The 25,959-nt window shown below is 29.4% G+C and overlaps 3 protein-coding genes across 3 annotated transcripts; 1 reads left to right on the forward strand and 2 right to left on the reverse strand.

The window, feature by feature from the left end:
• Window positions 1-5,032: 5,032 nt before the first annotated feature.
• Window positions 5,033-8,699, reverse strand: LOC130800231 (uncharacterized protein C24B11.05-like). The gene is made up of 9 exons (XM_057663676.1): window positions 8,549-8,699; window positions 7,902-7,966; window positions 7,726-7,791; window positions 7,060-7,157; window positions 6,898-6,935; window positions 6,615-6,702; window positions 6,200-6,520; window positions 6,033-6,098; window positions 5,033-5,387 (listed from the first exon to the last, which is right to left on the reverse strand). The coding sequence occupies exons 2-9, from the start codon at window positions 7,954-7,956 to the stop codon at window positions 5,238-5,240; spliced, it is 882 nt and encodes a 293-aa protein (XP_057519659.1). The 5' UTR covers window positions 7,957-7,966; window positions 8,549-8,699; the 3' UTR covers window positions 5,033-5,237.
• Window positions 8,700-14,289: 5,590 nt separating this feature from the next.
• Window positions 14,290-16,189, reverse strand: LOC130800232 (elongation factor Tu, chloroplastic-like). Its single transcript, XM_057663677.1, has one exon. It carries the CDS (start codon window positions 16,064-16,066, stop codon window positions 14,624-14,626), a length of 1,443 nt encoding a protein of 480 aa, XP_057519660.1. The 5' UTR covers window positions 16,067-16,189; the 3' UTR covers window positions 14,290-14,623.
• A 4,806-nt stretch (window positions 16,190-20,995) lies between these two features.
• Window positions 20,996-23,204, forward strand: LOC130800233 (uncharacterized). Its single transcript, XM_057663679.1, has 2 exons — window positions 20,996-21,188; window positions 22,819-23,204. The coding sequence occupies exons 1-2, from the start codon at window positions 21,066-21,068 to the stop codon at window positions 23,038-23,040; spliced, it is 345 nt and encodes a 114-aa protein (XP_057519662.1). The 5' UTR covers window positions 20,996-21,065; the 3' UTR covers window positions 23,041-23,204.
• The last annotated feature ends 2,755 nt before the right edge of the window (window positions 23,205-25,959 follow it).

Here is a 25,959-nt window from a genome sequence, read left to right on the forward strand (position 1 = left end):
CTGCTCATCCTCCACCAATAAAGCCTTAGGCAATGGCTTAGATACATCCACCTCCACTAAAATACAAGCGTAACTAACCCTATTCTGAGTAGCTGTGCATGCATCAGCAGCTAATGGTACACCAAGGAGGCTGCCAATTCTACTAAGAGACTTTGCACCCCAAATTTTCGTAGGCAGGTTCAGTAATATTACCCAAACAGGCACACCCCAAGGACATCTCTCTTGAAATCAAAATTTTCATCCCGTTTACGTATCAAAATAGGTCTTTTCCCAATCATAGTATTACCTCCTTTAAGGATCTCAAGAACATCAGATTCAGAACGACACTTAACCAGGAAGTACCCATCCTCATGCAAAAGTGACGTAAAATTACCTAAATTTGGCCATTTGTTCTTAATGAACGTATTGAACATAGACAAACTAGGTCTAAAACCAACAACAAACATTACACAAGTTGCTTGCCATTTGAGTTTCGAAAAACTCAAGAATGACGAAGAGATCGCAAAATCTAGAGTTTCTCTGACTACTTTCTCACTCTATAACCAAAGACGTGTTTTTATTTGGGATTTTATTATTATATATGTTTTACTCCTCCGCTTCATAGAATTTGTAACATTTTATATTTTTATATGAGAATTTTTTAAAATTTTTATAGCATATTCTATGAGGTGGGGTGAGTTATTTAGTTTAAAAACCACTATTTATGTGTTACTCTGTAGAATTTATTGAATTTATGAAAATTATAAGTCACATATTTTGTGAGGAATAAAATTTTTGAGGGAATATTAATTTTTGTGGAAATGTGTCTATCTTTGTATTGCATGCTTGTAGATTCAAGAATACCTCAAACTCAATAATAACAAGAGCAATAAAATTGTCCTCTTTATATTTGTTTTTCTCAACTTTAGTGATTTACATCCTTTTCATAGGGACTTGAGTCCCCACATTAGTTTTTTTTTTTCCTTGGCTTCTTCTTCCTATACCACTGGAGTCCATGAACTTGGCATTTAGTGGTCATTTTATAAGGTTAAAAATAATATGAAGTATTTCTTTTGTCTGTATATGATTTATAATTATAAAAGAAATTAATATCATTGATTCATAAAATTGAGGAATTTATGATATAGTATAATACAAATACTAGGATTTCAACCATTAGCAGTTAATGTGTTACGGGTTCGAATCTCAACCACTCTTCTCGACATGTTATAAGTAGCCAACGTGTTACGGGTTCGAATTTCAACCACTCTTCATCATTTAAGATCACTTAATGATAAGATACTTATGCACAAACTAAATTTTAATAATAAGGATTAACTCAATTTGAATCTCTTTATAAGCTGGGCCCTAAGTGGTTACACTTCAAAACTATCCTAAAAACGGCCTTGAGAAAAAAAAAATCTAAAACTTCAATATTCGGCCTAATTGAACCCGTTGAACATGTCTATGCCACACCATGACATATGACACAATCGTCTAGTATGACTCGCTAAGCATTAGAGTCTCTTGCAAGTTACCAAAAGTCAAAAAAATTTAATAACTTTAATACAAATCACAAAGACATCTAAATGTTTACATTTAATAGAGAAGTACATATTTTGCAACGTAATTCATTACCTTCAATTTTCTTTTCCATATATACTTCATGTATACTTCTACAATGGTATACTTCTACAATATGATAGGTAAAATAGTTAGGGAAAGACAAAACTCTATTTTATCCGCTCTACACCTGACCCTAATTATATATAAGTGCGATGATTCCTAATTAATAAATAAAATTTAATGAAAAAGATTCTTAAAACATGGGTATATTAAATTTTTTATATGACTGATGTAACTACCGACTATCATTGTTCTTAGGATTAAAATATAAAATATAAAATACGTTTTTTATCTGTTATTTTGTATAAGACCCCTAAAACATCAAAAGAACGGTACTTTAAATTAGTATAAATTCTAATAAAATTATTATTATATACATTCTAATTTATAATATGATATTTTATTAGTATCGTGCATTCACACATGAAATTGACTATTATTATTTAAGTTAATCTAAAGCTAATAGAGCATTGTATGATGTAGCTAGGTTGATAGAGCAGTGATATTATCAGTTGTTAAGTAATAGTATCATATTAATATCATGATATCAATTTCATGATTATTTATATATTTATCTTCAAAAATGACCTTATAATTTAAATTTTCCATTTGTTTGGTGATTGATATTTTGGCCACCTTGTTAATTGACTATTTGATAGTTTGTCAAATAGTTAAAAATACGTATTTAATTTATGACTTTTAATTAAGATAGATGAAAAATTAGTTTTTAAATCAAAATAAATTTTTTATTTTTATCAAGCTTTTTCATCGGCGTTTTTTTTCCAATAAACAATTAGCTAATAGGTACTTTTACCAAACGGGTCTATTAACTGACGACCTATAGAGTTAACTAATACAACCCGTTAAATTAGCTAATAGCTAATAATCAATTACTAAGTACCCCAATAAATTATTCTTACTATAAACTTGTATGCTCCTTTTCATGATTCATTGATCGTCATGAATGATGAATATAAACATTCACCAGTCGTTGTTTATACCAACTTTTTACACTTTCTTTTACATTTGTGGTCATTGTACAATTCCATCCAACTTATATTTTCATTTATTTATATAGTGCATAATTTATATGGATTTAAATTTGAATAAAATATATTTTCCAAATGTTACACATGTATGATCACTGTAGTTTTTGAGTTGTGAAAAATCAAAAGACACGAAGAGAATATTTCTTAATTTAAATCTTTTTTTACTATTCATTTATAGTTTATTAAATATTTGCATTAATTATACATTGATTATTGACAATAAACTGTAAGTGGGAAATTGACTAACAATTAAGTAAATTGTGAGTAAACTCCTGAAGAAGACAACTCTTGTTACGTGCATCAGTGCATGCAATTGGTAAGTGATTAGATTGTCATCCTCATCCTCATCCCTATAATTACTTATCTATTATTTATTTATGAATGTTAGCAATTAGGTTTTCGTTGAATTATTTGAGGTCTTTTGACTTTAGAGAATTATTTATTTAAGTTGATGTGATATGTATTAAATAGGGGTATCAAAATTTATTTTAAAATTTATTTTCATTATAAGGTAGGCTGAGAAAAGAAAAGATTAGATAATAATTGAACTTATAATCTTTCTTAAAAAGTGTATTAGTTGTTAAAACTTAGAGGGATAAGGAGGAAGTAGATGAAAATGTTTTTACTCATTGGTGTGTTTTTTACATCGGTGAACTTTCATATTTATAGGCAAGTTCTACCTATAATTACATTGAATGCATTTACATGAGGGTAAATTCATTAATTACCTTTCACACTATATTTCAACACTAGTATGATTCTTTTAGTATATTTTTTAAATAAAAGTTTTAGTATATTCTTTTTGATCCTCATAAACTCATTTTAGCCCAACGAAATTTTTTATTAAAAATATACTATTTTGTCTAATTCATTTAATTACATTTCTATTTTTAATACTCTCTTTTTCTGCTCAATTTTATAAATATACATAATTCTAAAAGCAATTAAATTACGTGGATTTGATTAAAAGTCAAAAAATAAGAAAAAAACAAATGTGTGGACGAGTAGAGAAAGTAGTAGATATATTACTCAAAATAAAAATATCATAAAATTAACGAGACAAATCAAAATAAAATAAAAATATTTATAAAATATCATAAAACAAACGTGGTTTACATAAAACTTTTAGTTTTTCTTTACCTAAAGTCCTCACTTCTTCGACTCTCAACAATTCATATTCTATTCAATTGCATTTATGTCATTTCCCATAAATATATTAAAATTACCACAATGATCTTGTAATTAATCATAGTAGGCAAAAATTCATGGTCAACCTTTCAAATTAATTAAGTACATTTATATAAATTTATAATTTGATGACATAATGAAAATTACAAGTTATGAAAATTACAAATTTATCATACTTTAAAACGAAGAACTTCACGTGAAGTTTCCTTGAGCATTAAATACATGTTCTTTTCAATTTGCTTCACCATAATGATTTATCATGTACATATTCAAGGTATCAAAAGCAAAGTTGTGACTTTGAGTAGGAACGTCTGAGAGACTCAAAAAATCATCACTAACATCATAAAAAGAGGGGATTACAAATTATAACGATTTTAGACCATTAGAGTAATATTGTTATGGTTTTTGACGGTATTCATCGATTAAGCTTATTTTAAATATTGCGGTTTAATGTGTAAGAAAAAATATAGTCAAGTGGAATCTTGTTTGAATCGTCTAATCGCATACTTTAATAATATTAGGTTTTGTAATTTTTAGATGTGTATGGTTTAATATATAAATAATCAAAATAACACAATGTATTGTGTAAAAAGTCAAATGTTACAAGTATAATAAAACAGGAAACAGGGGAAGTACATATGGTCCACGAGATTGATTAACAACGTGACTTAAATGTAGACTTTAATTACTTTGTTGCACAAATATCTTATATTATTATAATTTTTTCTGAATTTTTACAGTGGGTTTTGGGCGGCTTTCGTCCAAATTGTAGCTTGGACGCTAATTGTCTTTATAGCTCAACTCGAAGTTTTATGAATATGATCAATTGATTTAAAAACCAAATGATGAAATTAGTAAGTGAATACATGATTAGTATTCTATAATATAAAATATTATTAATATTTATATATTTATTTATTTCTAAATCTCAATCTTCTTCATTTCTATTCAATGACTGCCAAATGCCAAGTTGCCAACTGGTTGATGGACTCCAGTGGTATAGGAAGAAAAGGCCAAGGAAAGAAACACAAGTGTGGGACCCATTTGATAAAGAATTGACATCATGCCAAAATTATTGGAAAGAGCATGAAAAACGCTACATCACTCATCATTTTGTTGATCATAATCAATTTTGGGAGATTTTATGATAATGGGTACATCAAAATTATATATATCATATCCCTACTAGATAACTCTAATTTAAAATTATTTTCTCCCATTTTTTTCATTTACATAAAATTTACAATATGTAGAAATTATTTAGGAACCCTGAAAGTGAATTCGACGACTCTTTGTTTTGTTCGATTTCCTTTGATCTTCTGAATCTTAAATACGGAAATATATAATTCAGAAGTGCATAAATCAAAACCCAAGAGTCTGAAAATATAGGAGTAATCAAGCAATTACAGAAGCCTCAATAGATATTTTGCCAGAGTAAATTTCAGGCCTCACAGTAGCTTCCCATAGTTGTGGCAATGCTTCCCTTAGATTATGAATGCTTTCCAATACATAATCCGCACCTTTTGGTCTTTGAGAAGTACCCACCTGTGTTTATAAACCATATTTTTCCAAAAATTAAAATTATATAAACAACAAAATTTTGGGACCCACTTGAGCAAAATTATTTATAAAAATGGACAAATCATAGTCATCAACAATTATTTTCAGCAACACAACTCCACAAATTTTAGGAGGATTAGGATTCACCACAAGATAAAGAAATAAGAATGTAGGTCCCATTTTTTTATCATAATTATTAATGAAAATTGATATGTCAAGGTTATCTCATAATTATCTATTTGGAGAGTGGAGACCAATCCTTTTCAATTTTTCAATTTAATTCTTTAGTTGACAAATTGAATGTGTATGAACTTAAAAAATGTGGAAAGTAGTATATAATTAAAACTTTCTTTCTTATTTTCTATGACTCCCTCAACTATTCATGAAATAAAATATTCCAAAAAGCTTATTACAAAGAAATCCCCCATTTTAAAAAAATGCATTTTATATTAAAAAAAAACTATGCGTGATAATTAAGTGCTTTAAAAATTATTGTCTTTATTGTAGATTTGTAACACCTTAAAACAAACATTAAATATTATCGTATTTTATTTTATGAGGCATATTTAATTTTGATATTATTGTTGATTTCTTGTTGTTGCAACATAGAATTATAATAATATTGCTTACCAGAACTGTGTTCAGACCCACTCGTTTTCCGGCCAATATATTTCGGACACTATCATCAAAGAATATCTGAAAAAGACCAATAACACAATCATTTCGATTCAACTTAGACATAAAATAAAAAAAATTCAATTTAAGTGTAAATTGCAAAATGGAGTTAAAATACTTACTGTTCTATTAGGGTTTAAATTGGCAATCTTAAGAGCTTGTTCAATTGCATATTCTGATGGTTTACAAATGATGGGTGTTTTAGGCAATGTTGTTGCATCATTTTGGTTAGCAAAATGACCAATTATGTCAAATATTTCATTCTTTTTCGTATTGGAACTAATTTTTGATCCAACAAATTCAATATCATCTTCATCATCCGAAGCGAAATTTTTATGGGTCGGGTTAAGAGTTTCAAAACAAATAATTCCTTCGAAACAATCCTCCAATCCAAGCCTATCCAGAGCTTTAATGGCATGTGTATTATCCGCATTTGTAAATATCTACATGTTAAGATGACGTACATAAGAGTTAAATTTGATCCATTACAAAATTTCAAGAAACTTTTATAAATCAAGTGTTGTAGAAGAATTTTACCACTTTTCGAATAGGTAGGCTCAATAAAAGATTTCTTAGAACTGGGTCCGATTTAAGATTCTCATAAGGTAATCTACCATGAACAAAACTACAAAAAAAAAAAAAAAAAAAAAAAAACACGATTTCAATCGCATAGTTTACAATAACTATACCGTTTTTATAAGCTATACAAAAATCCTTTACTTAAAAGCGTAACATTTTTTTCATGTGAATTTTTATGAAACGTATTAGCAATTAAAAAACGGAGAAAATATAATATTATAAAAAACAATAACTTGCGCACCTATGATAGTTGTCATAGTCAAAATCATAGCCAATTGCCTGCCAGATAGATATACAAATAAAAAATAGTTAATATTCTATGGTAAGCTTTTTACTTAAAGTTTTATGTTATGTAATTTTGATTAGATATTAAAAAAATAAATAAATAAATAAAATAACTTACACGAAGACCAGCCATTGTTGTACCGTAGTGTTTGTACAAAAGATTGGACAATTCATTGATTTTACTCTTGTCTATACCAAGCTTTTCAACCATATAATCTGTCGAATTTCAATAATAAAACTTAGAATTAACATAATTAATATTTAAATAAAACTTAAAATTAACACAATTTTTTACATTTCAATCTCCTAACACTATTAAGTAGCTCCGAGTTAATATATCCTTATAAAAATGCACAAGAGGTTATTTTCGTCTGTAAATTTATATGAATACGTTGATAATATACGTTGTATTAGACTTGATTAATCCAGCTTACATTTTCTAGAATATTAGTTTGTTTTTGTAATCTTGCATTTTATAATTCTGGATGAAGGTTATTTTCGAGATGAAGGTCACGAGTTTAATCGCATCAGATCCTCATTTTAAAGTGAAATATTTAGGCTAATGGGAAAGCAGGTGTTGTATCCATAATTCTGGCTCAATAGAGTTTTCGTGTGGTTAGATAATGCGTAATCTAGTATATATTACAGTTTAAACTATTATAATTAAGTTTTTAATTGAGTTGGTTACTTGACATGTGCATGAGTCAAAATAAAAAATATAAATTATTGACTTTATTGAAACTAATAAAATAAATTATTATTAAATTGATAGAGACCCAGTTACCTTGAATGTTCTTAAGGACTTCTTTTGCCAACCCAGAGCCAAGAGGGTACAAAGTATCATCAAGATCTGCCAAGCCAAACAAATACTCCATTATATAATATATTATATTAATAATTAAAAATGAATATAAATTATTATTATGATTGATTTTAAACAAATATGAAAACTTATATTACCAAACAAAAGACAATCATATTTTGAGGCTTGCACGTATCGATCCTCGTATGCCATTTTTTAGGCTCTGAAAAAAGAGAGAGAATATAATATTAGCAAAAAATAATTCACATAAATAAATATACTCCTATGCACGTCAGTTAATTAAAATTGCTTTTTTGGGCTAAAAATATAATATAGGTGAAAGATAAAATATTGAATTTTATGAGTGTAAATATTGAGTAAATTAAGCCAATAATAACACCAAAAAAAATCAATGGAAATAAAGTACTATTAAACCCCAAAAAAAAGCCAAAAAAAACATTGCCATTTAATTTTTAAAAATTTTCCAAAGTTCATTTTAAAATTAAGCCAACTAATAATATTTTCCCCTTTTTAAAACCATTATTATAACATGCATATAATATGGCTATTTTGAGTTTTATAGATTACTCGAAAAGTCGAAATCTAATATTTTGAGATTTTTATTTAAGTGATTACTTATTATTTAACATAATTTCATTTAAAAACTTTGTGTGGTTTCTAAAATTAGAATCATATACGATAAAATATGTTATATATATTCAGAATCTCCCTGCATTAGATTGAAAAGTAAGTTTAAAAAAAAGAAAGTTAATTTGTAGAATAGAATTAGAAGAGTAGAACATACCAATTGATGAAAGATGTGGCTATTCTTGATAGATGAACAAGGAAGAGAAATATGTTTAGGTATACAAGAAAGAGAAGAGGAGAGGGGGAAGAAAAATGGGTGTGGAATGACCCTTTTATAGAGAAAATAACCCAAAATTTAATGCTATTTTTTAATTAAAAAATTGTATAAAATGGTTGGTCATCTTACATGTCATTGCTTGAGTGATCAAGTTACTTATACATTATGATGGGTCCAAATACTTATTTAATGCAATCATTTAAAATGACTGATCTAAAATGACATGTTTTTTGGAAGACATGTTCAATCCTGACCATTAGGGAATTGACTTACAACGTGTACCACTCTTACGCGTTTACATGTGATATTCCAAGGTAGAAAATTTGAACAATAAATTTATTTTATTTTTGGAGTAGGCTAAGGGAATAATCCCTACAAATAAGCAAGGAGAAAAAATTAATATTTTCTGTACATGCTGAAAACTAAATTCTTATTACAAAAACATTTAACCATAGTTAACTCATGATTCTCTATAATAAATTTTAGGGTGTTGATTAGTTTATAAATTTTATTAAAAATTTAGAACCTAAAAGTTAAGTAGTAAAACTAAATTTAATTCTACGTTCCTTTTGATTTGATCTTTTATATTAAATCTTTAGATAAATTATAGAAATGAGAATTTTTTGTAAGAGTAATAATGAGATAGATAATAACAATATTTTTTTTGAATTATAAAGTTATTGGAAAAGAGTAATTAGATAAGCAATATAATAAAAATTGTAGAAAATATTTAGGGGTCATAAGTTGAAGAAATGTAAAGCAAGAGTTTATTCGGGGGATTCCTTTGGCCGCGCTCTCCTTTATGGGTATAAGTTGCCGCCGTCCTTTTCTCTTCAGACTCTGTTCATAGTTTTTTTATGAGCGGAATATACTAGATAGGATGATGATGATGATGTGTATAAGTAGAAGAATTTACAGTTGTAGATATTATAGCTCCTTATGGTTCCGGATCTGTAAAGAAAAATCAACAAATAATCAACAACATTGCAAAAGTTTGTTGAGTGTATGTGTATTAAGCAGCGTAAGTGAACGTACAAATGACATTAACATTCTACACAGAAAGAACATTTAAAATCGCGTGTTCTAGACTTTTAATAATTGGAAAAATCAAAGAAGAACGAAGCAAGTGATATTTGAGTTTCTAAATTTTTGAGAGTCGTACAATTGGCCATTTTGTGCATACATTCAATTGCCTTATGTGAAATGACTAAATTACCTTGAAGAAATAAGAATCAATCACAAATTCTTGTATGAGACGGTCTCATCTCACCCTGATACATGCCTTATACATGGATTATATAGCCTTGTTTTGAGGTTGTATCATTCACAAGAATAGCTCGATGATAATACGTTTGATGTGATTTGAGAATCATGTCTTGTTTTAATTGAAACATAAACCATTGTTCGCCAGGAGTAATATCGATTTGATTCTAGCTAATCTTACTTCTTTTCTCTGCCTACCATGTAACCAATAAAAAATTTATATAAAAAGTTTGATGCTTGTTTCAAGTACAAATAAGAGATGAAGACAAAGCAATTTGGACGGTTGTTTTTAAAAAAAGAACGTGTTGGGTTGGTAACTTCAGTTGTTTAATTTGGATATGGAAGATCAAAAGTGTAGCTACTTTGGTTTGCATACAGCTCATAGTAAAAGCAAAAACATAGCTACCCAAAGTGAATGAGTATAAAATAATTGATATATTGTGTCTAATAATTGGAGCACTTCAGTTCTATCTTAAACTCATCAAATTATTGGTACTAGTTGAGCTTATTTTAAGAAACATTAGATTATACAATTATGTAACAAAACAGGATCATGTCCTTTATTTATTATCCAGAGACCAAATATCTATATTTCTTTAGTTTTGGATTATATAAATTAAAATAAATGACTTATTAAATTATGTATACTTTTTATATGAAGTTGCACATGACACTATTAAAGATCAATAAAAAATAATATATTTGTAAATTATTTCATTAATAAGGGTAAAATTGCATAAACCCGAACCTTTTTAAGGCCACTTCATTCATCAGACTTGCTTAGTAGTATTAGGATAATGAATATAATGCTTATAAAGGACTACAATAATGACATACTCCATTTGGTGGGCTTATCACGCAAAGCTGGAAATCTAGAAGTACTAATTTTTTTTGTCTTTTTAAAATTTTGTGGAAAAGAAGTTTTTTGAATGTTATAAGGCTAGAAGAAATAACTTTCAACTACTAAGCTAATATATAATTCTTGAATTTAATCTATTTAAGTGTATTTTAAAATATTATATTATTTGATGTGTAATATTTGATGCATTCTTGAAGGTTATATATGTTTGTGAATGGTTGAAGATAGTGCAAAAAACGAACATATGTTGATTATTGGAGTATTGTGTGGGAAATTTATCTGACGTTTAACTTAGATTGATGGAAGAGGTCGAAGATAATGAATGATTAAAGATACGACTAGAGAGCAAGCGAGAAGTTTAACAATAAAAGGTTCAATTTCAAAAATAAATTTCAAAAAAAAAGTCGTCAGGAAAAATTAAGTTAAAATTAAGGTAAAGAAAACAAAGTAACATTTACTAGTTATCTAAAATTGACTCAATTAATCGAAATTGAGTATGAAACTATTCAATTTAAAAATAGCTTGTAAATTTACATAAAAAAATTAAAATAAACCCGACTTGTGATATTATACCTCAAACTCACCGTAATCCTTAAATGGATACACTAGTATGTTTCTAAACTTTCCAAGCATAAGATAGTGGATAGTGGACAGTGGATAGTGAACAGTTGATTGTGGCTTGTGCCCTATAAATTCTTTGCCATTAATTCTCCATTAAATGTCCACCATCCAAACTTAATGTACCAAATTTTACATGCCAAAAGCCCACTAATGGTGGATTTCTTTTGGGTTCAAGGTTGGGATTAAAAGCAACCACTCTTCATGCATCACCACTTCTCTTGGCATTTATTGCTTCTATGGCTCTATCCCTTTGATTTTAGTACAAAGAAATAATGTTATTTTTTTAAATTTTTGTGTAAATATAATATAAATAAGTGAATGAAAGATATATGAAAATTTAATAAAGATAAATCATAAATTTACATATGAAATTAAATGAGAAAATGCAAAAGTAATGAAAATAGATAGACAGACTAGTAATTAGAACATACACTATTTCTTTGATTTTCATCTACAAATTCATTCTCTCTCTTTGTCTCATCAATATATCTTATGCTTTTGGACTTATTCACCCAATAACTTATTCAAACCTTAATAAAGTACTTCTCTTTACTCTTCATCATCAATATTTATAAACTTGTCGTTTTTTAATTAGGGAATAAGTGTAGAAATGAAATTTTTAAAAAATTTAAACGTGTGGATAAAAAGGGAAGATTATATATATGAATTACTTTTTATAACTTTTATATTGGAACTTTTTAAATTTGTTTCATCGTATAAAATTTAATGTATGAATTACCTTTTATAATTGTGAAAGAAATGTATTTATTGATTTTGACCCTTGAATATGTGAGTTGAAAAATGTGCAAACTACAAATGAGACAAATTTTAAAAACAAGAGGTGTATCAAATTTATTAGAGTTGCCCAAAATGCTAATTGTTGCATTTTAGAGGTATGAAAGAATATATAGGTTCGAAATTATAAAAAATTCGAAGTGATAATAAAGTTCTAACAACTCTTTCTGTTATGTTAATTTTGCAACACTTATTGGGCCGTACCTTTGATTTGGCTATAATCTATTTTTTGGTAACGATCCATGATGTTTTTCTCCTAACATTTTCGACAAACTCATTGTCTCATCCAGACATTTCTTCTCCTAATATAATTTATAATAATAATACTTCCCTAGAATCCTAGTAGTACAACATATGGGCTGAAGATCATAGTAACTGTCAAACTGAGGACATACAAAGAGCAATAACCTTGGGTAATTTTAATTATCACTATTGGGCCTCTGTACACGAGCTATGCCTGGCTGGAACACCTAGGTTTCTAGGGTTACCCATAGAGACTCGACAACAAACATAAATGAATATATAACATATCCTGAGGATGCAACTGATTGAGTTGGCTTCTTAACATGATATCCTGTTAAAGACTCATTTCACGAGGAATATTTAATGCAGAAATGTCTCATTGTATCGGATTTTGAACACAAGCTTAGCACAACTACAACACTATACAGAGACTTTGAGCAATTTTAGATTTAGTGGTGATGATTATGAGGTCAATATCAACTTCATGTTTCAAACTTTTGGATCGAGAACTCTCGTTTGGAACCTAAAGATCTAGTAGGTAGTACTCTTGCATCGTTGCCATTGGTAGTGCGTTAAGTCAAGGAATTGCATTGATTTCATTCTACTTGCAGCTGATAGTGACATTTTCCACACAACATATCACTATCAATTACAAGTATTACCGAAAACTACAATAGAAGCATTGCATCTTGAAGGAAAATAGTCAGTTATGCAGTAGGTAGCTGGTATCATACTGCAAAACACAGGTGTTAGTTGTACTAGCAACACTCACAACGATGCGGTTGTCATATTGCCGGACAAAATCATTAGATACCTCTCAAATCAGCCTTAAACATGGTGTTTTACGCCTTCACAATATGGGTAATAACAGTTTGGAATTGAAAACCTTTACGAATACTTGACCGAAACAATATAATGCAGCCTTATTGATATGCATTGAGGTGCACTCATACAGCTTCCCAACAGAATGCAGAAACCATGTTAAAATAGGCTAACACAGACTTGCAGATTCCGGTTGAGACGATTACGAGATCTCGGTTCTAAGTCTAATTCCTTGTGTTCTTCATGCAATGTTATCTTTTTACTGTCATTCAAACCCGAAAGAAAAAATGCAGGTTCTTAGGTTGGATCGAAATCTTATAGCTAAGAACAAAACGACCTCCCGAAGAAACTTACACGAGGTCTAGATGTGTGTTCGAATCAAGTTCAGACGCTAATTTACATACCATAGCCAAATCGGAACTATTCTTCTGTGTCTCGGATAACCCACAAGGATGATCTCATTTACATTAGCAGCAGTACATTCTGCTCACAGGTCGAGGGCGGGCTTTGCTGATATCAGTTATGGCACTTTTGTGCAAGTTCAGCTATATTATGGACAGGTTGACACAGCAAACAGTGTATGCAAGTTACACAGCTAAGATTTGCTAATACATACATTTCATTTCAAGACCCTAACACGATTAAGTGGCTCCCACAAAAGCCAAATTAGAGATTTCAAATGCACGCAACCTTACCCATAGTAGTCAACAATACAATTGCACACATTCGTCCACCAAGCACAAGCATAAGAGTAAACCTTCGACTATACAACTAGGAAGTAGTCCAACATTTCCGAGCTTATCAATCAAGCAACACAACTATACGACAGTCAAGCAACCCAAATTTAGCTAATCCACAAGTACAAGCATAAAACGTATGTTACTTGGACTCGGGTACTCATGTCGGATATTGTTATGCGTCCAAGTGTCAAATACGTCTAAACATTCAATTTTACGCCTAAAATGAAGTGCCTAGGTGCCATACCAATGTCCGAGCATCAAGGATGGGACACGGGTACAAGTCCAAGTAATATAGCATAAAACCATATAGTTCACTCAAGCAAACACTAATCAAAGACTGAATCAGCAAGGCAATACGGTAAATTCATAAAAGGTGTAAACTGAATTGCACAAATATGAGAATACTCAAATGTTCAAGCCTACTCTCCAAAAAACATGTAAAAGAGGGACAATTTACAGCTTAGCCCCAATCACATTATCTTCCAAAAGCACCTAACCAAATGAAGCAAAACCATACAAACAAGACTCGCTAAAACAAGCCTCACATGATTCGCTGATCTCCTTACAAATCGCAAATTGTGATTGGATTTGGGCAATCTTTAAGTCATTTTGAGCAAATTGCGGATCAGCTAGCGAATCATGTTAGACCGACTAAAACTATCAACACAACAACTACTCAATAATCTTCTGAATAACACCAGCACCAACAGTCTTACCACCTTCCCTAATAGCAAACCTCATTCCTTCCTCACAAGCAACCGGAGCAATAAGCTCGACCTCCATCTTAACCCGATCACCGGGCATAACCATCTTAGACTCTTCATCCTTATCATTCATAATCTTTGAAACCTTCCCTGTTACATCAGTAGTTCTCATATAAAACTGAGGCCTATAATTCACAAAAAAAGGCGAATGCCTACCGCCTTCTTCCTTCTTCAACACATAAACAATGGCTGAAAACTTGGTATGAGGGGTAATAGTTCCTGGCTTTGCAAGAACCATACCCCTTGTAATATCAACTTTCTGAATACCCCTCAGCAAAATCCCTACATTATCACCAGCCATTGCTTCATCTAGAATCTTCTGGAACATTTCAACACCAGTAACAGTAGTATTCCTAGTTTCCCTCATTCCAACAATATCCACAGTTTCCCCAACTTTCACAGTCCCTCTTTCAACCCTCCCAGTAGCTACAGTTCCTCGACCCGTAATCGAAAACACATCTTCTACAGCTAATAAGAAGGGTAAATCAGTTTGTCTAGTAGGAATTGGAATATACTCATCAACAGCATCCATAAGTTTGTATATTTTATCAACCCATTCATTTTCCCCTCTTTTAATATTAGGGTTCTTCATTAATTCTTCAAGGGCTAACAATGCAGAACCAGCAACTATAGGTATATCATCACCAGGAAAATCATAATTAGACAGTAATTCCCTCACCTCAAGTTCAACCAATTGAAGAAGTTCTTCATCATCAACTTGATCTTGTTTATTCAAAAATACACACATATTAGGAACACCCACTTGTTTAGCTAGCAGTATATGCTCTTTAGTTTGTGGCATCGGACCATCAGCACCACTAACAACAAGAATAGCACCATCCATTTGTGCAGCACCAGTAATCATATTCTTTACATAATCAGCGTGACCAGGACAATCTACATGAGCATAATGTCGATTCTCAGTTTCATATTCAACAGTAGCAGTATTGATAGTGATACCTCGAGCACGTTCTTCCGGAGCAGCATCAATTTCATCGTACTTCTTTGGTGCGGAATTACCCATTGAAGCAAGCGCCATTGTAAGGGCAGCAGTAAGAGTAGTTTTTCCATGGTCGACATGGCCAATTGTGCCTATATTTACATGGGGCTTTTTCCTTTCGAACTTACCCCGTGCAGCACGAACTGTAAAGAAACGGTTTTGGGGGGTATGGATAATGGAGGATGATGATTTGGGGGTGAAATTTGGGGTAAATGGAGATGATAGATTGAATTTTTTTGGGTGGGAAGTGAGATTTGGAAGAAGGGAAAGGGATTGTGAAGGGTGATGAGTGTTGTGAAGGGATTGGTAATATAAAGTTGTGGGTGTTGAAGAAGGTGTTGAGAGCGCCATTGATTGTGAAATTTGAGCTTGGATTGGGAGTGAAAATGGAGATGAGGAAGAAGATGAAGAGTGAAGAAGAGTAGATAGGGAAGGATTGAAGTGATTTAAGGGTTGAAAAAGAAAATAAGGATGACCTCTCGATTGTTTGTTGGTGTGGTTTTATCCGTTTTTGTGTGTGCTGTGGATATGGGTCTATTTTGGTTTGCACTTAACCCTATGGGCTATGAGTGTGCTATGGCTTATGAGTGTGCTTAGGGATGGCCACGGAGCGGGTTACCCGGAACCGAACCGGTCCCGAACCGCTTGGAACCGGATACGGAACCGGAACCGTTCGCGCCAGGTTCCGAACCGGGGAACCGTGAAACCGCTGAAAAAAACTGCATGAACCGGACCTAAGAACTGCGGGTTGGAACCGGGAGCGGTCCGGGTGAACCGGAATCGGAACCGGATGAAACCAGAACCGGATGAAACGGAACCGGCCCAACCCGGACCGTGGCCATGCCTAAGTGTGCTACTCTAACTATTACTCACTCCGTTCCACTGAATTTGCAGTATTTGTCGTTTTGGTTCGTTCTATTTAATATGTATTATTGTCTCATCCCTTCCTTTTAATTTTATACATGCATTTTAACTTGCTTTTAATTTCATTAACACAATTCATTATCTCTCTTTATTTATTACTATTACTCACTTTTTTCTTAAAAATCATCCCCTTATTTTCTCTAGTTATATGCTGAGATCTAAAATAAGTCCACTAAACATGTTGGAAATACTTCACATATGAGAAAGATCTCAAATTAATAAAATAATAAATGAGTTGTGAACTTGCATATAATGCTTAAAAGATTATTTTCCTAATACCATATGATTTTGGAAAAGAGTAAATCTTATCAAATGTGTATGCAAGTCAATACTCATTATTCGTAAGTTCGTAGAGCCAAGCCCATAAATATATCATAAGCGTGTTCACACAAGTGAGTCTACAAGTGATATGTGAGAATTGTCACAACTTTAACGAATAGTCGCATTCTGGTGTAGTGGTGTAAATATATTGATACGCTTCAAGCTCTCGTCCTCTCTCTTGAGAGACCGTCTATTCTAAAGACGGTTCGCAAAAGCCCAGCCCATTATGTTAATTTAAAAAAAATTGACGCGCGTGTATAATTGTAATGTGAAAAGTCGCATAATATATTTAGAGTTATAACAATATTTATTTGGGGTTATAACATAATATATTTGGTATTATACCAACATATATTTGAGAATTATAACATAATTTACTTGGGGTTATAACATGATATAATTGAAGCTACAACAATATATATATTTGAGGTTATAACATAAAATATATGAGGTTATAACAACATATATTTGTGATTATATATAACATATTATATTTGAGGTTATAACATAATATATAGTTCGGTATATAATGGTATGTGTTTGAGGGTATAGTATTTTTATAACACCAAATATATTATGTTATAACTCCAAATGTATGTTGTTATAACTCCATATATATTATATTATTACTTCAAATATACATTGTTAGAACTCTAAATATATTATGTTATAACCACAAATGTATGTTGTTATAACCCCATATATATTATGTTATAACCTCAAATATATATATTGTTATAACTTCAAATATATAATATTATAATTCAAAATAAATTATATTATAAACCTCAAATATATGCTGGTATAATACCAAATATATTATGTTATAACCCCAAATAAATGTTGTTATAACCCCAAATATAATATGTAACTTTTTTAATATTACACTTACACGCGCACGTCAGTTTTTTTTTAAATTAACATTATGGGCTGGGCTTTTGAGAACCGTCTTTAGAAAAGACGGCCCCAAGTAAGAAGTGTCGATTCTCATAACAACAATTCTTACTTGAGACCGTCTTTTCTAAAGACGGTTCTCAAAAGCCCAGCCCATTATGTTAATTTTTTTAAAAAAAAATTGACGCGCGCGTGTAAGTGTAATGTAAAAAGTCACAGAATATATTTGGGGTTATAATAACATTTATTTGGGGTTATAAAAGAATATATTTGGTGTTATACCAGCATATATTTGAGGTTTATAACATAATTTATTTTGGATTATAACATAATATATTTGAAGTTATAATATATATATATTTGAGGTTATAACATAATATATATGGGGTTATAACAACATATATTTGTGGTTATAACATAATATATTTGGGGTTATAACATGATATAGTTAGAGTTGTAACAATGTATATTTGAAGTAATAATATAATATATATGGAGTTATAACAACATACATTTGGGGTTATAACATAATATATTTGGTGTTATAAAAATACTATACCCTCAAACACAGACTATTATATACCGAACTATATATTATGATATAACCCCAAATATAATATGTTATAACCACAAATATGTTGCTATAACCTCATATATATTATGTTATAAACTCAAATATATATATTGCTATAGCTTCAAATATATTATGTTAGAACCCAAATAAATTATGTTATAATCCTCCAATATATGTTAGTATAACATCAAATATATTATGTTATAACCCCAAATAAATGTTGTTATAACTCCAAATATATTATGTGACTTTTCACACTATACTTACACGCGCGCATCAATTTTTTTTTTTAAATTAACATAATAGGCTGGACTTTTAAGAAACGTCTTTAAAAAAGACAGTCTCTCAGCAGAGAGGCCATATCATAAGGGTCACTTGTTTGGTTGGTGCATGCATGTTATGGGCTTTAAAATAAATGATGTAATTGGGCCATATCATTTACAAAAATTTATTAACACATAAAGTCGTATATGAGACGGTCTCACCGTCAGATACTTAAGTTAAATAGTTGAATTGTAGAAATTTTTAACGCATCGACTTCTTGTTTTGAGGTCGTCTCACCGTAAAAAGGTCTCATACAAGACACATTTATTTATTAAATATAATCTTAATTAAGAGTCATTCACATAAAATAATCTTTAGCCCTTTTTGTATGAGACCGTCTCATTGTGAGACGAATTCATATAAAAAGTTTATTATGTTAAAAAATTTTATTATTGAGCTATTTAACCCAAATATAAGGCATGTCTCACAGTGAGATCGTTCCATACAAGAATTTGTGAATAATCTTTGGTATCAATTAATTTAAATTATTTCATACTATTGGAATAATATTCCAAAAAATTTGAAATTTAATTTATTTACTCAAAATGCACCTAATTTTAAGTAATTAACATACTTTGGATTATTATAAATAGCATGAATTATTTTGAAATAACTAATGAAGTATTGAGGATTATTTTGAAAAAATAAGTCATAGTTAGAATTATTTTTAACACATTTTCGTATCATGTGACAATTTTATAAATTTTAATAAAACATTTATAAGGTGTTAAATCAAATTATTCTGAGTTATATCCATGTCATATTGGATCCTGAATACTCTCCAAAATAATCAAATGAGTAATCAGTCTTGTATAGTTAGCTATTTTTCTCATATCAACCAATTTTAATTAAAAAATATTTGAATGTATTTTATGGAGAGTTAAAAGGTGATGAGCCACCGACTTACCCTTAAAACATAAGAGTGCGGTACAATGAACCTATCAATTATGGAATGTCTTGCATTAATCACAATATTCACAAGAAACTAATCTTGTAAGGCCCTCCTCTAAGTTTGAGGGACATCCCTTTTAAAGAGTTGGTTAAGGACATCCTTTCTGAAGAATTGGTTGAAGTGACCCTTTGCAAGAAGTCTAGAGATTTTTCATTTTTTAATCCATTACATGTGTTTATTTTTAACAATAGTAAATACTATTAATAGTATTGAAAAATGATGAATGACACTCTTTGATATCATGAACAAATCATCATCATCATCTTACTCAGTGTTTCCTGCTTATAGGAAAATATAATTGAGTTTGAGTAACAAAAAAGACAACTCATATTCATAAGAGAATGCGACCAAAAATCCCTCGACTCAAAAAAGATCATCGGAAAAAGAGTTTTCTACAATCAAAATGACCTAATAAAAAAATGATTACAAGATAACACGCGCAATTCATACTATCTCAAAGCATATTACACATTAATATATAAAAATAAAATATTACAATCATAATCAATATTTAAATGGTGAATAATCAAATTAAAGTAGGTAAAAATCTGAAATATTCTTAAATGATAGGATTTATAAAAAAAAAAGATTATGTTATAAATAATAAAAGGGAATTATCCTTAAAACAAATCTCCATATTAGGAACAAAAGCATAGAGATTAGATAAAGATCAAACCAATTAAATTGGCAAATCTACTACTATAATCTACTTTCAAAGAAAATATCAAATCTTAAAATACTATAAATTCTTATTAATTAAGACTAACTTAAATATGTCTACTCGGAAATCATGAATTAGTCTAATGGTTAATATTTTTTTCTTTTTTTCCTATCATAAGGTTTAATTCTCAATACGTAATACCTATAAAAAGTATAATTTCCCTCTCTTCCTTACTCGTAAGGATTTTCTAGCTTGAATAAAAAAATGTAACCCCCATTAATTATTTAGCCGATCTTGTATGATACTGTCTTACTGTGAGACGGGTCCTTACAAACAGTCTATTAGTGAAAAACATTAAAGAAGTAAAATTTGAACTCTCAGGAAGTGTTTTTTTAAACAAACAAATAAATATAACTGATTTTTTAAAACAATAATTTGGACAAACTCAATTAAAGTCGTCTCACGGTAAGACAGCCTCAATAAATAACTATTATTAATTACTGATTAAGACCATAAGATAGTTGTGTTGCTTGAGCTCACCTACCAATAATTTAATTACTAAAAGTCAAAAACCATAAAATAGACAATAAAATTATAAGATCACAAGATTAAGTTAAATACAGGTTATAAATACTATTTATTTTTCTTAATTCTTATTTTCCTGTTTTATTAGACTTCTTTTCATTTTAGAAAGACAAAAATGGCACAAATTTCAGAAGAAAACAATGTAAGCCTTGATCTTCTCAAGCAAATAATGAGAGATTTTGCTCAAGAAAGAGGATGGCAATCTTACCACACTCCAAGGAACCTGCTTTTGGCTCTGGTAATTGATTAATTGTTTTTTTTTTAGTGTGGAAAACATTTTTTTTTTCATTTTCTGTACTACAAATTTATTTTTTTAATCAAATTTATGACTTTTATCTGAGAAAGTGATACTTGTTTATAAATGTTTGACACAAAATTCGATTATCTAATTTTTTTTTAAAAATTCTTTGTACAATTATTCGAATCCTTGGGAATTAGTGGTGTTTGATATAGTAGAAATCACTTTTTATTTTTTATTAGCAATTTTTTTATGTTTTATCATTTGATAAAGTTTTTTTTTGATGAAGAATAATTATATTGTTTTGTTATTTACATCTTAGTTTTGTTTGATGCTAATACTCATTTGTTAGATGTTTTGCATTTTGCATGATCTTATTTGCCAATTGCTCTCAATAAAATCATATTTAGTATTTCATACAAAGTTTGGATTATTGTTTGTATTTTTAGGAATCATTACAAGTAATTTGAATTTTGTGTTGCATTTGGTGATATTATCCGGATTAACTTCTAATAATTTGGTAATTTTTAGTTTTTTTTTCTAAATTCTTATTGACAAGTTGAGTCAATTGTGTTTCAATGATGCTAGTATCAATTAGGTTTAGGTTTGAGCTATTTTAATTGAATTAATTTTGTCAAATATAAATGCGACCCCTGAAATTTATGGCACAAAATAAAATAATCTAATAAAATAAAAGAAAATTTTTAATAATACTCTTAACTATTGCTCGTGAATTCAAAATACTCTGAACTATTATTTAACTCCGTATACCTCAAGTATTGGTATACTTATCTTTGAACACTACACACATTATATTTAACCGATTATTTTTGGGGTATTTTAAGTTAATGAGTAATAGTTGGAAGTAAGGAAAATTAAATATCTCATTATATTTAACCAAGTTAAATAATAATTGGAGGTATTTTGAATCAATAAATAATAGTAAATTTTCATAAAACAAAAATAAGTAACATCAAATATGATCCTCACACTATCAAATATTTTGACTTCTTAGTGTTAATACAAATATAAAGCATTCTATGTCCTATTCATCTCCATGCATGGCCGCATGTAATGCTTAAATTTGATGGTATAATTTGTTTCAATAAAAATTCATAAATAAAGATTTATGCAAATTGAAAATACTTTTATTTTATCAAAAAATCAACTCAACTAAAAATTTAAGTTAGATTATAAACATAAGTCTTTTGTGTATTTAATAATGCCCTCAGTACACATGAGTCCTATAGATTAAAGTCTTTATTATATTTTTTTCTTGTAGAACTTTTAATGTAATCTACAAAACTATTTAAAATCATTTGTTGTAACCATCAATTGAAGTTTTTGATTGAATTGATTTTCTAACATAATTTATCATAACTTAAATAATTATAGGAAATATTGATATTATTAATCTAACCTTTCACCTATTGGTCGTAAATAATTTCAACTTTGAATTATTTTTTAATAATTCAACCTTTGTCCTTAGTTTACTATCAGCATAATTTTTTTTATAATAATTAAACGTTTACTCTTATGTTGCTATTATTATATCCTAATTAGATAGGTGAAAGGTTAAATTATTAATATTAATTTTTGGTTAATTATATGAATGAATTATAATTTCTAGGTTGGAGAAGTGGGAGAGTTATCAGAGATATTCCAATGGAAAGGAGAGGTAGAAAGAGGGCTACCAAACTGGAAAGAAGAAGAAAAAGTACATCTTGGTGAAGAACTTTCTGATGTTCTTCTCTATTTGATCCAACTCTCTGATAGTTGTGACATTGAACTTGGACAAGTAGCTCTTAGAAAGCTTCAACTTAATGCTCTTAAATATCCACCTAATAAATAATAATAGGTTTATTACCAAATATATAAACAATTATTATTATTCCATTATTTGGCTTACAAACTTTGTTATTTTCTTTGGTTAATGATTTATTGTGACTAAAAAAACAATGATATTTATCATATCAATATTGAACATTGAAGTATGCAAATTTATGTTTATCATATTTATTGTAATTAATGTAATTATTTCATAAAACACATATGACACACCTGCAAATTAATTATTTTTCAAAAAATTTTTAAAGAAATTTTTTCTGACTTATATTGTGATGTATAATGAGTTGAAACCAATATATATACAATAATATAATCTATGCCTGTAATTCTGTAAAGTTATTTCGATTATGTGACAACTAGATAATATTAGCTAGTAGCTAATATATTAGTAATAGTTGTACAAGAGATATCAACATTTTTTTTAAGTGTGGTATTGATAATTTTAGGTTTTTTTTTTCTTGATTTATTTATACAATCAATTGAATAAAATATAGACAAAATCGATTCCAAGTGGACTCGATCAATCAATAATTTTAGGAGTAGATCTTAATTTTTCGCATTAATTATGTACACTTATAAAAAAAGTTAAATTCACCAAATGGAATTAATTAAATTTAATTAATTATTTTTCGTTTTTCATTAACTAGAAAATATAAATTTTTTTATAAAATATACTAAACTACTTTATTCGAGATTTTTTCTTATGCTTGCATTTTAGTTGTAGAAAACTCAAGCTGGCGTCGGCCTTAATTTCAGTTAATGGACTAACGACCCGTTTGGAAGTGGTTATAAACAGTAGTAATGTAAATGATTTATAGTGTAAAATTTTATCAAAAGTTCCATAACATTTTCATGGTAATGAAACTTTGATTAAAAAAAGTTATTTTGTTTAGAAATATCCATTACCATCTAATACTACCTCTCCCAATGAAAATGCATTGAAATGAATTTTATAAAGAAAATAAAATGATTGAAGTTGGACAAGCATGACCATCAAGTTAATCAAGAGATTTTTCAACCAAAGATACACTAGTTTTTTATTCCCATTACCACAATTTATTACCATCTACCAAATGGTCCGCAAGTATAATCAAAGAAATTTTACATTGATAATAATTATTGTTTATATTAATAGCAAAACATATTAGAAAAATGTTGAGTTTAAACATGAGAGATCATACCACACAATTGTTGCTTATGTTTTGTATTTGTAAAGTAGGTAGGTAACATTTGTTGGTGACTTTGGTCTACAAATGGTGGGATAACATATGTTTTGCATTATGCAATGTTATTATCCATTATAAAATTGATTCTAAATTATAAGGTAACTAGTTAGTTCAGCAATTCAAATGCCCCTTGTTATTCACATAGAGTTTGTTCTTAATTGACAGAAGAGAAAAGAGTATATCGTTTTTGTAAACTTGAGAATTTTATTAGTAAATTTATAAGGACATATTAATGGGTTATTTCTTCTTCGCTTTGTTTGAATTGTCTAGACTTATTTTTTAAATTCTACCATGATAATAAAGTTTAGTTTGTTGTTTAACCTTTATAATTGTACATTAATCAAATCATTAGTAAATGCCATACTATTAAATTAGATAAACAAAAAAATTTAAGAAAAATTGTAGTATTATGGAAATATTATAGACTTTTAGTAGAATATAATTTACAACTTTTTGTTAGATTAGGCTGGACTTATTGTGAATGCCAACATATTAATGGGGGGACACAAGTGCACACACTTCATAAGCCAAGGAGATATATACCATCCCAAAACCATATGGCTAAGGGAATAAGGTCTCTAATAGCTTATAAAGCATGCACACCATTTTTAATTTATCGATGTGGGATAACTCATCCCAACACCCCCCTCACATGCGAACCCCCGTCAAGTTTGCATGTGGGAGTAATCAATTAGGGTAGGAACGCCATTCTTTTCGAACCTACCATTTTTTAAAATTATTGATCGAACCATCGGCTCTGATACCATGTTAAATTAGGCTGGACTTATTGTGAATGCCAGCATATTAACAGGGGAACACAAGTGCACACACTTCATAAGCCAAGGAGATATATACCATCCCAAAACCATATGGCTATGGGAAGAAGGTTTCTAGTAGCTTATAAAGCGTGCACACCATTTTCAATTTATCGATGTGGGATAACTCATCCCCACCTTCGGCTCTGATACCATATTAGGCTGTGACAATTCGTCACATAATTTTCACCGTGGCCCACTCGTGTGGACACGGGAGACCCGTGGGCTTGAGCCTACAAATCCACGAGTCAAAAGCGTTGACTTGCACATACACTTGGTGAGGTTCATTATTTCCCAAAACCATTTGGTAGTAGGAAGATTAACTCACCCACTATATATGCAAGTCAACAACCCACTATTTTATCGATGTGAGATCTTGTCTCACATGTGACGTATTTCCAACACTTTTAAATAGGTATTAACTATATATATTTTTTGATTATATGGTAGATTGAGGAAAATAGTATATTTTTTTGGATTACACGGTAGATTGAAGAAGAGAGTGTTTCGTGAGAATTGAAATTAGGATCTCATATAAAAAAAAAATACTTACTCGAATTAAAACAAGATAAAATGTGAAAATAAGAAAACAAAATAAAAACATTTCTCCTAAATAGCCAATTCATTAGTATGAAAAAAATTGATAAATATGGAGTATTTTAGAAGTTAATTTCATTAGATAATTTCTTTTATACTAATAATCATTCTAATTGGTCTGATCTAACATTTGAATCTTCTTTTTCCATCCATCCATCCTCCAAATCCCATTAAAAAATAACCACATTATCATTTTATCATAAAAAATTTTTTATATAATTTTTATCAAAAAATTAGTATAACATCTTTATTAATAAAATGAATGGTCAGATGGGTGCGATTTGT

Source organism: Amaranthus tricolor, chromosome 14 (genome assembly GCF_026212465.1).
Source record: "Amaranthus tricolor cultivar Red isolate AtriRed21 chromosome 14, ASM2621246v1, whole genome shotgun sequence".
In the NCBI taxonomy this organism is placed as follows: domain Eukaryota; kingdom Viridiplantae; phylum Streptophyta; class Magnoliopsida; order Caryophyllales; family Amaranthaceae; genus Amaranthus; species Amaranthus tricolor.

What these genes read in the sequence shown, in the direction of transcription:
- LOC130800231 (XM_057663676.1), bottom strand. Translation starts at nt 7,956, where the DNA reads ATGGCATACGAGGATCGATACGTGCAAGCCTCAAAATATGATTGTCTT. An exon ending in GCCTACCTATTCGAAAAGTG is followed by an intron (nt 6,521 to 6,614) that starts GTAAAATTCTTC and finishes CTTAACATGTAG; the next exon opens with ATATTTACAAATGCGGATAA. An exon ending in ATTTAAACCCTAATAGAACA is followed by an intron (nt 6,099 to 6,199) that starts GTAAGTATTTTA and finishes GGTCTTTTTCAG; the next exon opens with ATATTCTTTGATGATAGTGT.
- LOC130800232 (XM_057663677.1), bottom strand. Translation starts at nt 16,066, where the DNA reads ATGGCGCTCTCAACACCTTCTTCAACACCCACAACTTTATATTACCAA.
- LOC130800233 (XM_057663679.1), top strand. Translation starts at nt 21,066, where the DNA reads ATGGCACAAATTTCAGAAGAAAACAATGTAAGCCTTGATCTTCTCAAG. An exon ending in GGAACCTGCTTTTGGCTCTG is followed by an intron (nt 21,189 to 22,818) that starts GTAATTGATTAA and finishes TATAATTTCTAG; the next exon opens with GTTGGAGAAGTGGGAGAGTT.